This window comes from Oryza sativa, chromosome 10, assembly GCF_034140825.1.
Source record: "Oryza sativa Japonica Group chromosome 10, ASM3414082v1".
In the NCBI taxonomy this organism is placed as follows: Eukaryota; Viridiplantae; Streptophyta; class Magnoliopsida; order Poales; family Poaceae; genus Oryza; species Oryza sativa.
In genome coordinates this window covers 20,249,991-20,264,680 of record NC_089044.1, presented here as the reverse complement: position 1 = coordinate 20,264,680, position 14,690 = coordinate 20,249,991, and the positions used below count along the sequence as shown (strand labels likewise).

Sequence of the window (14,690 nt, the reverse complement as noted above, 5' to 3'; positions counted from 1 at the left end):
TTTCGTTTTAACATCCACATCCACTTACGAGTACATGATTTCTCCTATGCCCACATCTATGCAGGTACCGGGTACCTGTACCATTAGCTGAATGGGATAGGGAGTAGACGGTGACCCCCCAATTTCCTGGAAATAAAAAATATCTGTTCGCGACTCTTACATGTTGCAATTAATAATTTGTCATTCGAATCTACACGTCATTGACACATGGGTGACAAATAGTTAAACATCAAATCTAAAAGTGGCAAAAAGTTCAATGTCTCCAATTTATCAACTCCATTGGCCTACCCAAATCTAGCTTGCTCTCTGATCACGGCCGTCTCATGACTCGTGAGCGAGATGTAGGATACAACTAGAATGGGATAGGGAAGAGACGGTGACCACCAATTTTCCAACCCTGTAGGCTTACCCGAGTCTATCTTGCTCCCTGACCATGTACGATCGCTTCACGACTCATGAGCAAGATATATGATACGGTTAGAGTTGAGAGATGCCCGAGTGAGATGATCTTATATTACGGTTTAATCTTTTGCGCTTGTTTGGTTTTTGGGCTACCTATAATTTTAAGGCTAGACATATAGGTATTTTTACTCACGGATTGACACGTATCGGTGACCAGATAACATACATAATAGCATACCCAAAAATTTGAGAATTGAACTAAATTTAGCTTTTAAAAGAATAAATATCCAAGAGTCTCGGATCACAGACCCCATGCACCCATTGCCAATTTGCCATCTCTACCCAAGTGACACCACAGTACAAGCAAACAAGACACAAGCCTTGTTTGGATCCTCCGGGATATTAAATAGCCCTCCGGAATCTTGCTATTTAGGAGTATTAAACGTAGATTACCGATAAAACCGATTCCATAACCCCTAGGCTATTTTGCGAGACGAATCTAATGATGTATATTAATCCATAATTAGCGGCTGATTACTGTAGCATCACTGTAGCAAATCATGGATTAATATACCTCGTTAGATTCGTCTCGCAAAATAGCCTAGGGGTTATGGAATGGGTTTTGTCAGTAATCTACGTTTAATACTCCTAAATAACAAGATTCTAAAGGGCTATTTAATAGCCCTCCGGATCCAAACAGGGCCACAGTTTGTCAACAAATGTTTTGCTTGGACCATCAGCTTTGTCGCCGGGCAGGCATCATCATTTTCGGCCGGAAATAGAGTACATGCACTACTATCAGATATGTACTGATATCTAAAAGGGTTGCGACAAGGGGATCCCTTATCACCAATTTTATTTAATTTGTTGGCGGATATGTTGGCAATTCTAATCAATAGGTCGACTGAAAGAGGAATGACATGAGGTGTAATACCGAATTTGGTAGATAACGGGCTGTCAATTTTTCAATATGCAGATGATACCATTATCTTTATGGAAAATGGTACTAAGTGCCTATGAGAAGCTTTCAGGCTTAAAAATCAATTTTCATAAGAGTGAGATGTTCTGTTACGGAAAAGCTAAGGAAGTAGAAAATGCATTTTCTTTTCTATTTGGCTGCAAGATAGGGTCCTACCCTTTCAGATATCTAGGCCTTCCAATGCATTATAAAAGGCTGGCAAACAAAGACTGGAAGGAGTTAGAGGATAGATTCGAAAAAAAGCTTAGTAGCTGGAAAGGAAAGTTTCTGTCAACACGAGGGAGGTTACTCCTTATCAATTCAGTGCTAAGCAGTCTAGCAATGTATATGCTTTCATTCTTTGAGATACCTAAAGGTATCTTAAAAAAACTGGACTATTATAGATCCAGATTTTTTTGGCAATGTGATGAACATAAAAAGAAGTATAGGCTGGCCAAATGGAGTGTACTTTGCAAACCCAAGGAGTGTGGAGGTTTAGGGATTCAGGACTTAGAGATTCAAAATAAGTGCATGCTTAGTAAATGGATCTTTAAGTTAATCAATGAAGAGGAAATTTGGCAAAATTTTCTTAGAAAAAAATATTTGGCAAAAAAAAAACCATTCTACAGGTTCAAAAGCAATAAGGAGATTCTCATTTCTGGGCTAGTCTCATGACGGCAAAAGAATCATTCCAATTACTTGGACACTTTAAGGTGAGAAATGGGAAACAAGTTAGATTTTGGGAGGATTGTTGGATGGGAAACAAATCTCTTGAGAAAGAATTTCCTAATTTGTACAACCTGGTTCAAAATAAGAATACAGTAGTTGCTAAGGTTTTGGAAACGATACCGTTGAATGTGTCCTTTAGAAGAGCGATAGTTGGGAAAAACTTGAAAGATTGGTATGTCATTGTCTCGAAAGTGGCTAATGTTAACCTGACAAGTCATCTTGACCAATTCATATGGAAAACTAATAAACAAGGGTTGTTTACCGTAAACTCTATGTACAAGTTACTTATGTTTGATGATGTAATACCTAGGAAATCTTTAATTTGGAAGCTAAGAATTCCATTAAAGATTAAGATTTTCCTATAGTATTTGAATAAAGGGGTGATTCTAACAAAGGATAATCTAGCTAAGAGAAGATGGAAGGGCAGCTTATTGTGTAGCTTTTGTAACTCTAAAGAGTCGATACAACACCTTTTCTTTGATTGTATAATGGCTAGATACATATGGAGTGCGGTTTATTTTACTTTCGGGGTTAGACAACCCAGAAGTTGCGCTCATATGTTTGGTAATTGGTTGAATGGTTTTGAACCTAAACTCAAAAGACAAACTTGGGAGGGCATAGCGGCAATTTGTTGGGCTTTGTGGCTTAGTAAGAATGACATAGTCTTTAACGGCTACAATCATATTTCTTTCTTACAGGTAATATTCAAGGCAACTCATTGGGCAAGGCTTTGGTCTTTGCTTCTTAAAAAAGTTGAAGGAGAAAAAGCTCAAGTCAAGTGCAGAATTTTGGAGAAGCGAGTTATGGAGTTCTTCTCTACCTTTGGATGGAATTTTCGAAGAAGAATTGAAGTTTAGCCTCTATTTCTCTTTAATCGTTTGTTAAACTTTTATTTATGTGTCCCTATGTAATGGGAGGAGTCTTTTGTACTCGTGACTATGGTTTTAGCTGTGTACACCCTCGTAAGGTGTAAAGGCCGGGTTTAATATAATCCATTATCTAAAAAAATGTACTGCATTCTGAGATATATAATGCATGTCGCCGTGACACGGCAGCACAGACAATGGCACAACGGGCAACAGATTGGGACACGATCAACTGAGAAGGACCAGACGTCGCTGCCGCCTGCTGCCGTGACATTGGCATGTGGCCGCATATATAGCTATAGCTAGCAGGCGATGAACGGTCGCCAAGGGTTGTGATGACCGTTCATCGCCGAAAGACGCGGCAAGGCCAGAGAGATGCGGCATCTGCACACAGTACTGCACATTTCCTGTGTTGATTACGCTCACCTCACCAGACAAGTCCAAACACAAAACTACGACATACTCCCTCCGTCCCAAATAAAAAACAAACTCTGGATTTCTGTGTTCAACGTTTGACTTTCCATCTTATATATAATTTTTTATAATTAGTATTTTCATTGTTGTTAGATGATAAAACATGATTAATAATTTATGCGTGAATTTGTCTTTTTAATTTTTTTATATTTTTTTTCAAATAAGACGGACAGTCAAACGTTGGACACGGAAATCCAGGGTTTGTCTTTTTTTTTTGGACGGAGGGAGTATACAGGTGTAGTTTTCTTTTTTGGCTCTTTGGAACGCAAAAATATCGTCCCCCCTGACCCAAAGTAGATGTAACTTCATGATTAAAAAAGAAGATTAGGAATGGAAAGAAAATGATCCTCGTTATATTCTTCTTTAGATAGTGGAAAAAGAATCTCAGCCTTTGCATCATGTGTGATCCTTATTAAATAAGAGATGGTTCGTGATTAGAGTAAATAGGAAGAAATTCGAATGAACGTTGGTTAGTTAGATGAAAAATATTATTTTAGGATTGCACCAAGTTTTATAATATTAAATACTAGAATGGTACTTTCTCCGTTTCATATTATAAAACTTTCTAGCATTGCTCACATTTATATATATGTTAACATCTATAACAGAGGAAGTAATATGTTTCGGGACAAAGGAGTAGGATTATCTTAAGTTCTTTTTAACTTTTTTTTATCACGGATTATTTGCTACACGCTTGTAAGAATACGATTTCTTAAAAAAATAACTTCTATTATATTGTTTACACCACTTGTTCTAAATTATTTGTAAAGTTTATTTTTAAAATATTAATTTATTGTGTTAATCAAGTAAACAATATGTCTCAATATTCCATTAAAAAATATGTTTCAAACTGGGCCTTCAAACCCGATAAAATCTTATATTCCTCCGTTCCGTTTCCAAGAGACCTCATGCTTTTTTACATGTTTCAAACAGCAGTTGTGTTTTTGAACGTAGAGGGCCTATATCACCTACTTTCTCCGTCTAATAAAAAATCAACTTCTGCTTATGAATTTAAACATCTCTTTGTCTAGAATTATAATGAGAAGTGCTAGATTAGATTCGTAGTAAAAAAATGATCTTTTATGGGCAGAGCGAGAGAGTATCCGTGATGATTGGTGAGCATCTCACCGTCAAACGAAGACGAGATGTGAGGTTTTTCTCGACCTGTCAATTGTCACAGTACAGGCGCCAGCAAAGACGTGCCTTTCGATCGCTCGCTTGCACTCATGAGCTGATCAGCCTCACGGACCTGCCATACTTGAACTCAATAACGTCAAACCTGATGCGTACGATCCAACTGGTCAGGTTGGTTCTCCAATCCCAGCTGTTTACTTCAGTTTTACATTCACAAAATGCAGAATCGAATCGAATGTTACTCCCTCCGTCTCATAAAATACCAACCTAGTACTGGATGTGATATATTCTAAATAATACACTAAGATGGTGTTTGGATGGGAGGGATTTATTTTAGTCCCTCTCACAAAAAAAACCTAGATCCCATCCCAAACAGCCCCTAAGGCTAGTTAAATGGAGTATACTTTTGTGCATGTGGCTTGTTCTTTTTGGTTGGATATTTGCTTGCAAACTCTATATGTTTTTTTTATGAGAAATATATATTTTTCAAGTTAAGAACTTCAGATATATATAAATTTTAAATCTGTTGTAACGTACTCCAAGTATAGGCGTTTTGCTAGTGTTAGAAAGAAACCGTTGTTTAATTTTACGTCCATATCCATACCCTTGGTTTGAACTTTTTTTAGACGATGATAACCTTGTTTTAACCGTAAGAACCACCGCCGAATTCCAATCAGAGACACGTCCATGTTCCATCATCGCCCAGTGTTTCCCTTTCACCGTCTTCATGTCCCGAAATGAATCATGAACAAGACAGCAATAGGGGACAGAAGGAGACGTACGGGTATGGTCTCTGAGGCGAGATGACGGAACGGATGGCATCATTTGTGTGTAGTAGTGGTAAACCCAGCGCTTCTGTACCCGTACACCGACACCTCGCGGCGTGCCCGGCTCGGTTCGTTGAACGTGGACGCCTTCTCGTCTGCGATCTTCGCGGCTTCACCATCATACCTGCAACTGCAACCCCCATTTCCCACCTATAAAAAGGAGATCCAAACCGCGAAGACACCCGGAGCAACACGCCACGCGAACGAACTCCACCCCATTTCCAGCGCTTTGAACCTTCCCGCTCTTGCGGCATTGTGCATTTTGAGATGGCGAGGAAGGTGGCGGTGGCGGCCATGGACGCCAAGGAGGCGGAGGAGGTGATGAGGAGGAACGCGGCGCTGGAGGCGGCGGCGGCGGAGGCGGCGGCGAGGGAGGAGCGGCTGCGGCGCGAGCTGGAGGCGGCGCTGGCGGCGCTGGCGGTGGCGGAGGAGGCGGAGGAGCGGCTGTGCGTGCAGCTCGGCGAGCTGGAGGCGGAGGCGATGGCGCAGGCCGTCGAGTACCAGCAGCAGGTCAGGGAGCTCTCCGACCGCCTCGCCTTCGCCGACGGCGTCCTCCGGTCGTCGTCCGGCCGCCGCACCGCCGCCGTCGCCGCCGGCATGGACTGACCGACGAACGAACGACCAGGTTTAATTTTCAGTGGATCATTGCTAGGGTGTTGTATGATGAAGCATGTACGTTTTCTTTTTTCCCTCTTTGCTCCGATGGAGTGAAGAAGTGGTGTGTACTTTGTGTGTGTGATCTGTGAAGGGCAGTAAAATTTACCTGAGATGTATATACATGCTGAAAGAGATCAGTCGTTGTTGGGTACTGATCCTTCAGGTTTCCAAAGGCCAAAGCTATAATTGCCGAAAGTAAACAGAGGCAGGACCTCTTCGTCGACTTTGGATGTCTGGCAAAAGCTCGACTTGGATTAAGGTTGAAGCTTGAACGCTACAGCTTCAGTCTTTTGAATTGACCCTGTGTCCCTGTTGACATGAACTCAAGACTTGGTTTGTTTTGGGCAGAGTGAACTCAAGACCAGTATTTTCAGAGAAAACTGGAACAGGGCTTAACGAATTAAGCAACCGAAAGTCTTTCAGAGACAGAATTGAGTTAAACTATAACGAGCTCTCAGGGTAACCACAAAAACGCCATCAAGAGTTCATCTACTTTCAGAGGCTGTGTTTAGAACTAAACTTCAGTCCTTTTCCATCACATCAACCTGTCATACACACAACTTTTCAGTCACATCATTTCCAATTTCAATCAAAATCCAAACTTTACACTGAACTAAACACAGCCAGAGTAGTAAATAAAAAGAGCACTGAAAATAATCAGACAACGACATGAAACCAATAAAGTAGTACTACATCTCTCCCTTCATAATGGATTTTTTTAGAAGTAGGGGATTGCAACTGTACACGGCCAGCTCAATCAGTTCACCCCAATAAAGCACGCAGATGATGTAGAAATTTGGCCACATAATATGTAAAACTGAGCTAAAATATAACGAAAGTGAAATCAATCCAGTGGATATAGAAAACCTATAGAGCACACAGATGAAACGAAACTGTATGAGATACGACCTCGGTTAGGCCACACAATGAGAGAAAACGACTGCACCACCAGATGATAAATCAAGCTTTTTTTTTCTCTCTCTAGACTTTTCCATGAAACGTCACCGATATCGGTACAATAAAAAGTAAACTAAGAGCACTATTTTGATCACAATCTGTACAAAAATCATCATGTAGAAACAATTAAACTTCAAGCATGTTGGTTGCAGAGTAAAAGAAAGAAAGGACAATAAACTAGGAACACTAGAAAAATGGTAACTATACGAATCATAAGGATTAACCAACTGCATGGCGTAATAGTTCATCGCATGGTGAGGTGCCAGTTTGGTGCCCCAGTGCCAAAAAAAAAAAAAAAAAAAAAGAAGAAGAAGAAGAAGCAAATCCATTGGGCTCCCGATGTTTGGCTATAGGAATTACGTTGCAACAGGGTATTTGTGAAAGAGGAAAGTGTAGTGTAGTGCGTAAAAGGTTGCTTGCTAATCTATTTTCCCATTTCTGTGCTTGGATACAGATACAATGATAAACATGGACACTCCTCATTCATTTATTCTTCTGCAAACACTTCCATCAAGAAAATTATCCAATTTTTATATTTCGTAAAAGATAAACATCATCACTGGAATAGTGGATGGGTGTTTGCAATTACTGAAATTAGAGGTCGAACATTTTGATGACTAGGACATTTGCGCAATGAGCTTGTTTAAAGAATCCAAGAGGATGTCATTAATAAGATAGATGAAGTGATGATTGGAACCTCTTTCAAACATGATTTGACCTGTATACAGTACTACAGGTATGGTGTTATTTGAAAAGGTGCCTAAAAGATGGGAACCTCACAGTATGGGTACTCCAGTGAAGTCAGAAAATCAATGAGTAAATTTTCTTCAGGTAAGGCTGTGTTTAGTTCCACGCCAAAATTGGAAGTTTGAAGAAATTGGAACGATGTGATAGAAAAGTTGGAAGTTTGTGTGAGTTTGATGTGACGGAAAAGTTGGAAGTTTAAAGAAAAAAGTTGGAATCTAAACAGGGCCTAACTTCATAGTATATTTCATAAGAAAGAAAGATCAACTTGTCCATCGTACTAACAGGATTCAATTGAACAGAAAACAACTCAAGAGGCGCAAATTCCTTTAGGACTCACGCCGTGTTTAGTGCCAAAGTTATTCTTCAAACTTCCAACTTTTCCATCACATCAAAATTTTCCTACACACACAAACTTCCAACTTTACCGTCACATCGTTCCAATTTCAACAAAACTTCCAATTTTGGTGTGAAGTAAACACAGCCTCAGGGGACTATAAAATGTAGCAAAGACTAAAGAGCGATAATTGGCGTTGAACCAAAAATGTGATGCAGAGAGCTTGAGGACTGAGGCCCCATCATGACCCCTCCACCTCCCCACCACCCACCAAAACAAGTGGTATAGAGTTTGCCATGTTCACCTTGACAGAAAAGCTTTGCTTCTTATGAAATTCCCATAACAAAAAAAATGTCTACATCAAGGTTTAATATTTGGCAATCAAGATATCTTTGTTTTTTCTTAATCTTTTTTCTTTTGGTCTATGGTGCCAATTCAAAAACAGGCTTCCGTGGTTAATTGATAAAAAAAATGTAAACTGTTGCGCATAGCGGACTTTTTAGTTGGAGGTGATTTTTACTAGTAGTATCTTTTATTAATACTATTTAATACAGAGTAGGTTGCAAATAATGTGGTTTGCTACAACATAGCAGCAGAGAGTTTTGTAGCATACACAGAATTGGGCCAAGTAGTATTGTCAAATTCAGTGTACACAAACTTGGGCATGAGCATTGTTTGAAGTTTAGTAGCGACCAGTTTTACCAGGCCAAGACACAAGACCAACATGTCCTACTTTCTGAATAGACTACCACAAATTTGTCTATATCGGCACAGTGGTATGGTCCATGTGATAGCTTTGATCCAAAGGAGGCTCTTCTAGAGACATCAAGGAAAAATCTGTCCAATTATAGAAACGGCATGTGTTGTTTTTTTGGGTGAACCCCCTCTTTTGGGAAATATATGCGCATTAATGTGACACCCCATAAACTTAAAATTACATATCTGTTTTTGAAAGAAAGTCAAGATTTTTCTTGTCAAGCTATACAAAACATTTTTCACTCAACCGAAAATTCAGAAATGCCCCCACAAATGCATGCCCCTAAACAGGTATAGCAGCAGAAGGTTTTGTTTTATGATGATGCAGGTATTAAATTAACTTCATAGTTCACAGCAGCAGAGATAGTAGTTAGTTCCAGTAACCCTACAACCCAGGTATCATATGTAAGTACTTAAGAAAGTTGTTTATATCGTTTATCAAGCTTCATGTCGGCTCCAATGGCATGCAAAAGGACCCAAGTATGCAAGGAGGTCAACAATTTGTTCAGGAAAAAGCTTTAAACAATTTTCTGTGACAAATTGATAACAATCTACAATAAACGGCATTATGACAAAAGGAAGTTCAGCTAATATCATCTGTTGCGGGCTCACACCAAATAGAATTATAAACCTATCTGACTATTTTGTTTAGAAACAAACATATCTTATTTACTCATTGAATAGAGTGTTTATTTAATCCACCATTGGTTAATTAAACTAAAACAAAGCCCAACAACATCAATTATAATTTTGCAGATAGGTACAATTTTTTACATTGCATGAGCATTGACAACAGATGTTGAAGACTCCCTGCTAAGGGGCAGAAGAACTCTATGCAATAAAAGGGTAGTGCTGGAGTTATGTGGCATTGATACAAATAACTGATGAGATAAAATACATTCAGTGTTGTATACATGTTTGCTAATGCACAAGATATAAAGTGAGAAGGTGCTAACTAACTGAACTAAAACTGACGATTGTTTTGGCATGCAAGTTCTTTTTTTTCCCAAAAAAAAAGAAGAAGAGATAATAAGACAATAATCAGATTTCATATGAAAAAGGGACTTGTAAAGTGTTGCTAACTTTCTAACTATATATACCTCTTGCATGGGTTCAATTGCCGCCTTCAAATGGTATACTCCTGGTAATTCTGAAATCATCACAAAAGAGGCTGTGCTCTTGTGAAAATAAAAACTCCTCCACCACCAACCGATCGCCCCAGGAGCATATCGCGGTCAAGGTAAGAAAGATAATATAGTCCTCCGGGTGATCTCCTGAGATTTTAATTAAACTGGAACTTACAGAACACAGGAAGCAAGAAATGAAAGAACATACACTGGAAACATACCTTTCAGGGCCATTAACAGGAACTTGAGCTCGAAAAGTTTTAAGGAACTGCAATATCTACAATAATAAACATGCTGCAATGAAATTCTTGTCTGATGGTAAGGTAAATCCTAACTGCAATACACATCTCAAATGCACAAATGCTGGTCCTAAATGTTAATAACTCCCCATTTCATCATTCTCTTTTCAGAGCAGAAGTGCAGAACAGAAAAACATTAATATTTGTATATTGTGGATACTAGTAGCTCCTAAAATTGGGAATAACTCTTATAGATGGATGCCTAAGTTTGTCGATGACAAAAAAGGGGGGAAAACAGACGAAAGAAGTTAAGAAGGAATAAGGGTAACATGCAAGTAAAAAAAGGAAATTACCTGAAGACTAAAAAATGACCGAGGGAGTATAGCAGGAGCTATTAGTGCTTGTAGCTGCTCACTAATCTTGATATTTTCTACAACAACCTGTTAAACGATGGATCATAAGTAGCAACTAAACTAAATATCAAAACCACAGAAGAAGAAGATTGATAATGAAAAACTAAAAAAGAGAAACAAAATGAAAGCATAATAGTAACTCTCTAGAGGGCATAACTATAAAATTGTGGATGACAATAGCAGAAAATGAATAAAGCACAGAATGACTCATATCCATGAACAAGAAAACTGGAATTATGTAATAGATGATTTGGGTAGGCTGCTTCATCCTTCGGTTGGTTGCTAAAAGAATGTTAGAATTATGAAGATATAATGTGTTTCATCATGTATACATCATAGCACCATCTTGCACGAGAATACAATCATGGAGAATGCCAACTGCTATACTTCATATGCTACTTGGTGAGAGGATATCACATCCCTGCTAACCATAGCATGCTGAAGTAAGTATAATATAACTACATGGATGCCATTTTTTTTTCATTTGTAACACTTGAATCAAATAAGAGGTTTATATATTATCAAATCAGAAAATTACCTCCTCAAATTGAAGGAAGATGTTGCGCTTAGACATGACAGCAAATTTTGCAGAGACCATCAGTGTTGCACCCTCTTGCTCCTATAGAGAGCACAAAAAACAATCAAGCATAAAAGAGCTAAAAAACATTGAGATTAAACACTAGAAATTAAATGGTGGTTTATCAATAATACACAATGATCTGGAAGTCTACTGTTTACATAATGCAAAAGATGAAAAAAGAACAAGCATTTTTCCTATCTGAAAATTCGAGTTAGATTGCACTACATGAAAGAAAAAAAAGGAAGATGATTCCATAAAGATAAAATAATACTATTTGTGGAAATAATAAATTCATAAACATTTCATAGACGTTTTAAATCACTGCAAAGCTGTAACTATCATACTTTTATGTATATCAACACTCATGGAGATGAACAGTTGCCATGTTGAGAGTTAGACTATAGAACAACATAATCAGCCTAGAGGAAGGTCATTTTCCTGACGCTGTTGAGATACTAAAGGCAAAGCAAGATTGCATGTTGGTCAGCCTACCAGAAACTTCAAGGTAACAATTAAATCATCCTTTTGCATATTGTCTTATCACAATTAATAGCATCCGTACAACATAAAAATGTAAACAGTTGAAATTCCAGCTACATCTCATCTCAAATGAATGAAATCAGATGTAAGGATGAATGGATGATAAAAACTACTACCAACTGTAAGGTGAAGTTAGGATCATGAAACAAAAGAGAAATTTAGGAAAGTACCACCGCAAAGATGTGTGAACTAGAAGATACCACAGCATGTGAAAATTACATGTGCAGCCCAGGACTACATGGCGCATGTCAAGGACACATGGTGTATTCCAACTTTGCGATGGCACCAAACAAGATGGCCACAAAGAGAAACACTCTTGAGAAGAAACTGAAGAAAGGAATAAAGATAGACGCACATTAAAAATTTTACCTCCAGCAAGTTCTCAATGCTCCATCGCACAACATTCCGCACAACCCCACCATCTGACCTATCCTTGCATTCGAATTTCTGGTATATTTGCCCCACCTGTATCCATAAGCACAACCCCCATCACATGGCTGAATGGATCCCAACCCTTACCTCAATCTGTAGTTCACAATTACAATATCACAGAGCAATTGTACTACCAGCTGAAGCAACTTTTTAAATCTCTAATAGTTCAAGCTTTCATGAGAATGCTGAAGTCGCCAAAACAGATCGAAATTAGACGCTAATTTTCACCCAGCATTTCACACATTATCAGACATTTCCATTTTTTTTCCTTTCTGAGAACTGCTAAAATTATGGCATGATCGGCATCTGCAGTTGCTAAGGACTAAATTATTGTCGAATTAGTCAACGAAATCGATGAACAGACAGAAGTCACCTGCAGGAGGGGGAGCCTCTCGGCGGCCTCGAACAGCACGCGCACGTCCGACGCCGAGGTGTAGCACAGCCTCCACGTGCCGTCGAGCGCCGCGAGGTCCAGCGGCGACCCCTCCCCGGCGCCGAGCTCCTCCACGCTCACCTACACAACAACAAAGACGCAGCACGCAAATCGGGGTTTCCCCCCACCCAGCCTAACACGAAGGAGAGATGAGAGATTCAAATGTGTAGGGGTCTCCGGTCTCGTACGATGGCCTCCTCGATGGACGCGCGCTGGTCGGGGCTCGCCGCGAATCCCCTCCCCGTCTCCTGCACCGCCCGCAGCAGCTCGTGCTTCCGCCGCTCCGTGTCCGCCGCCTGCAAGCAAGCAGCTCTGGGGGTTAGCCCCGCGCAGCGTACTTCCCACCACGAGAGGAACAGTGCGAGGCGCAGTACCAGCGAAGCCGTTGCCGCCGCCGCGGCGGCGCGGCGCGGTTGCCTGCTGCGCTGAGGGCGAAGGCGGACGCCGTTGACGGAGTTACACGCCAGGAGAGGCGGCGGCGTCTGCGCCGGCGGTGGGGAGGGTGGGGAGATCGGGAGGCGGAGCAGGGGAGCAGCGGCGAGCGCCATTTCAGGGTGGAGTCGAGTGGATGGCCGTGGCTTGACCGCTGCCACTGCTCGGCCCCGTTTGATCAGGAAGCGTCCACACGCCCGCCGTCATCTCCACTGGTCCAAATTTAGGCCTGGTTTTTGAGGTCCAAAATGTATGGGCCATACTCGTGGAAAGGCCAAGATTGTGGGCTCCTGAAATTTTTTGGAATAAGTTCACCGGAGGTCCCTTAATTTGACAGCGATATTTTTTAAGGTCCCTCAACCACAATACCAGAAAGAAAGAAATGTTCACCCCTAAACTTACTAAAACCGTTCACCGGAGGTTCCTCGGCAGTATTTTTGCCCGGTTTTACTGACGTGGCATCCTAGTCAGCAAAAAATTATATATATATATATGTGGGGCCCGCATGTAAGTGACAAAAAAAAGTGAGGTCAACAATCCTAGTCAGCAATCGGCGCAGACGGGGGGAGCAGCAGCGGCGTGCGGCTGGAGGCAGGCGGAGCGGCGGCGTCGGCGGGCGAGCGGCGGAGGGCGGAGCAAGCAGACAGCGACGGGGCTCCTCGGGGCTCATCTTGGCACACCGCTGCGCGACGACGAGTAGGTCCTCGAGCACGACGCGCTCCTCGCCCCCGTCGGCCTTGTCGAGCGCGCCGACGAGGTCCCCGGCAAACACCCCGAGCTCGGCGTCGACCTCCTCCTTGAGCCTGATGAACTTGGTCCTGATGGCGCCGATGAACTCCTCCGGGCTGTTCACGCACCCGCGCGGCTTCCGCTGCTGCAGCCGGTGAAGGAGCGGCCCACGCATGTTGAGCTCGTGCGAGAAGCTCTTCACGTCAAGCGCCGCTTCCTCTGCCCGCTCGTCGCCCGCAGGATCGCCTTGAACCGCCGCCGCTGTCCTTCTGCTGCACCAAACAACCACCCCGGCATTACATCGAACACCTCATCTGCATCCACTACCAACCCTGCCCGAGGATGACGACGACGACGAGGAGCCCATCAACCTCTTCTTCACCGGTAAGAGGGCGGCGGCGGCGGCGGCGGCATGAGATCCTTCAACGCCTTCGATGCCCTCGCGGCCGAAGAAGAAAAAGAAGGGCAGCATCAAGGGCTGAGATGAGGCCGGCGGGAGAGGGGGTGGCGCGCCGCATAGGCGAAGAGGTTGCCGCTGACCGCTTGCCGCTGCTCCGCAGCCGTACTTGCCCCCCGCCGCTCGCCGACTAGGCCCCCCGCTCCGCCGCACTCGCCCGCCGCTGCTCCGCCTGCCGCGCTCGTGGAGGAGGTCAACCAACACGACGATGACGTCGGCGGTGAAGAGCTGGAGCATGACGAGCGCCGCTGTCCCAGCCGCCTCTCCCCCCCTCTCCAGCCGCGCCGCAGCCCCTCCTCCTGCTCCGGCCGCGCGCCGCCGCGCGCTGCCGCTCGCCCTCTGCGGCCGCGCTCGCCCGCCGCTCCGCTTTCCACCGCCTGCCGCCGCCGCCAACGCTATGCAGCCTAGCTCGCACGCCGACACCGCTCCTCCTCTAAAAATGAAAGAGAAGAAGAGAAAAAGGAAAA

The 14,690-nt window shown here is 42.5% G+C and overlaps 2 protein-coding genes across 4 annotated transcripts; one reads left to right on the top strand and one right to left on the bottom strand.

The window, feature by feature from the left end:
* Positions 1–5,574: 5,574 nt before the first annotated feature.
* Positions 5,575–6,270, top strand: LOC9269286 (protein RESPONSE TO LOW SULFUR 3). The gene has a single exon (XM_015758617.3). The coding sequence runs from the start codon at positions 5,658–5,660 to the stop codon at positions 5,994–5,996; it is 339 nt and encodes a 112-aa protein (XP_015614103.1). The 5' UTR covers positions 5,575–5,657; the 3' UTR covers positions 5,997–6,270.
* On the bottom strand, positions 6,007–13,186 carry LOC4349082 (probable plastid-lipid-associated protein 10, chloroplastic). Of its 3 annotated transcripts, none has more exons than XR_001540574.3 (9): positions 12,980–13,186; positions 12,794–12,901; positions 12,546–12,686; positions 12,110–12,205; positions 11,159–11,239; positions 10,561–10,647; positions 10,190–10,245; positions 9,942–10,115; positions 6,007–6,592 (listed from the first exon to the last, which is right to left on the bottom strand). XR_001540574.3 is itself a non-coding variant. In XM_015758615.3 (8 exons), the coding sequence occupies exons 1-8, from the start codon at positions 13,151–13,153 to the stop codon at positions 10,001–10,003; spliced, it is 858 nt and encodes a 285-aa protein (XP_015614101.1). In that variant the 5' UTR covers positions 13,154–13,186; the 3' UTR covers positions 9,641–10,000. The 3 variants fall into 3 exon arrangements, 1 of the variants encoding a protein (XP_015614101.1); XR_001540573.3 differs by lacking the exon at positions 6,007–6,592 and adding an exon at positions 9,641–9,837; XM_015758615.3 differs by lacking the exon at positions 6,007–6,592 and having other exon boundaries at positions 9,641–10,115.
* Positions 13,187–14,690: the final 1,504 nt, after the last annotated feature.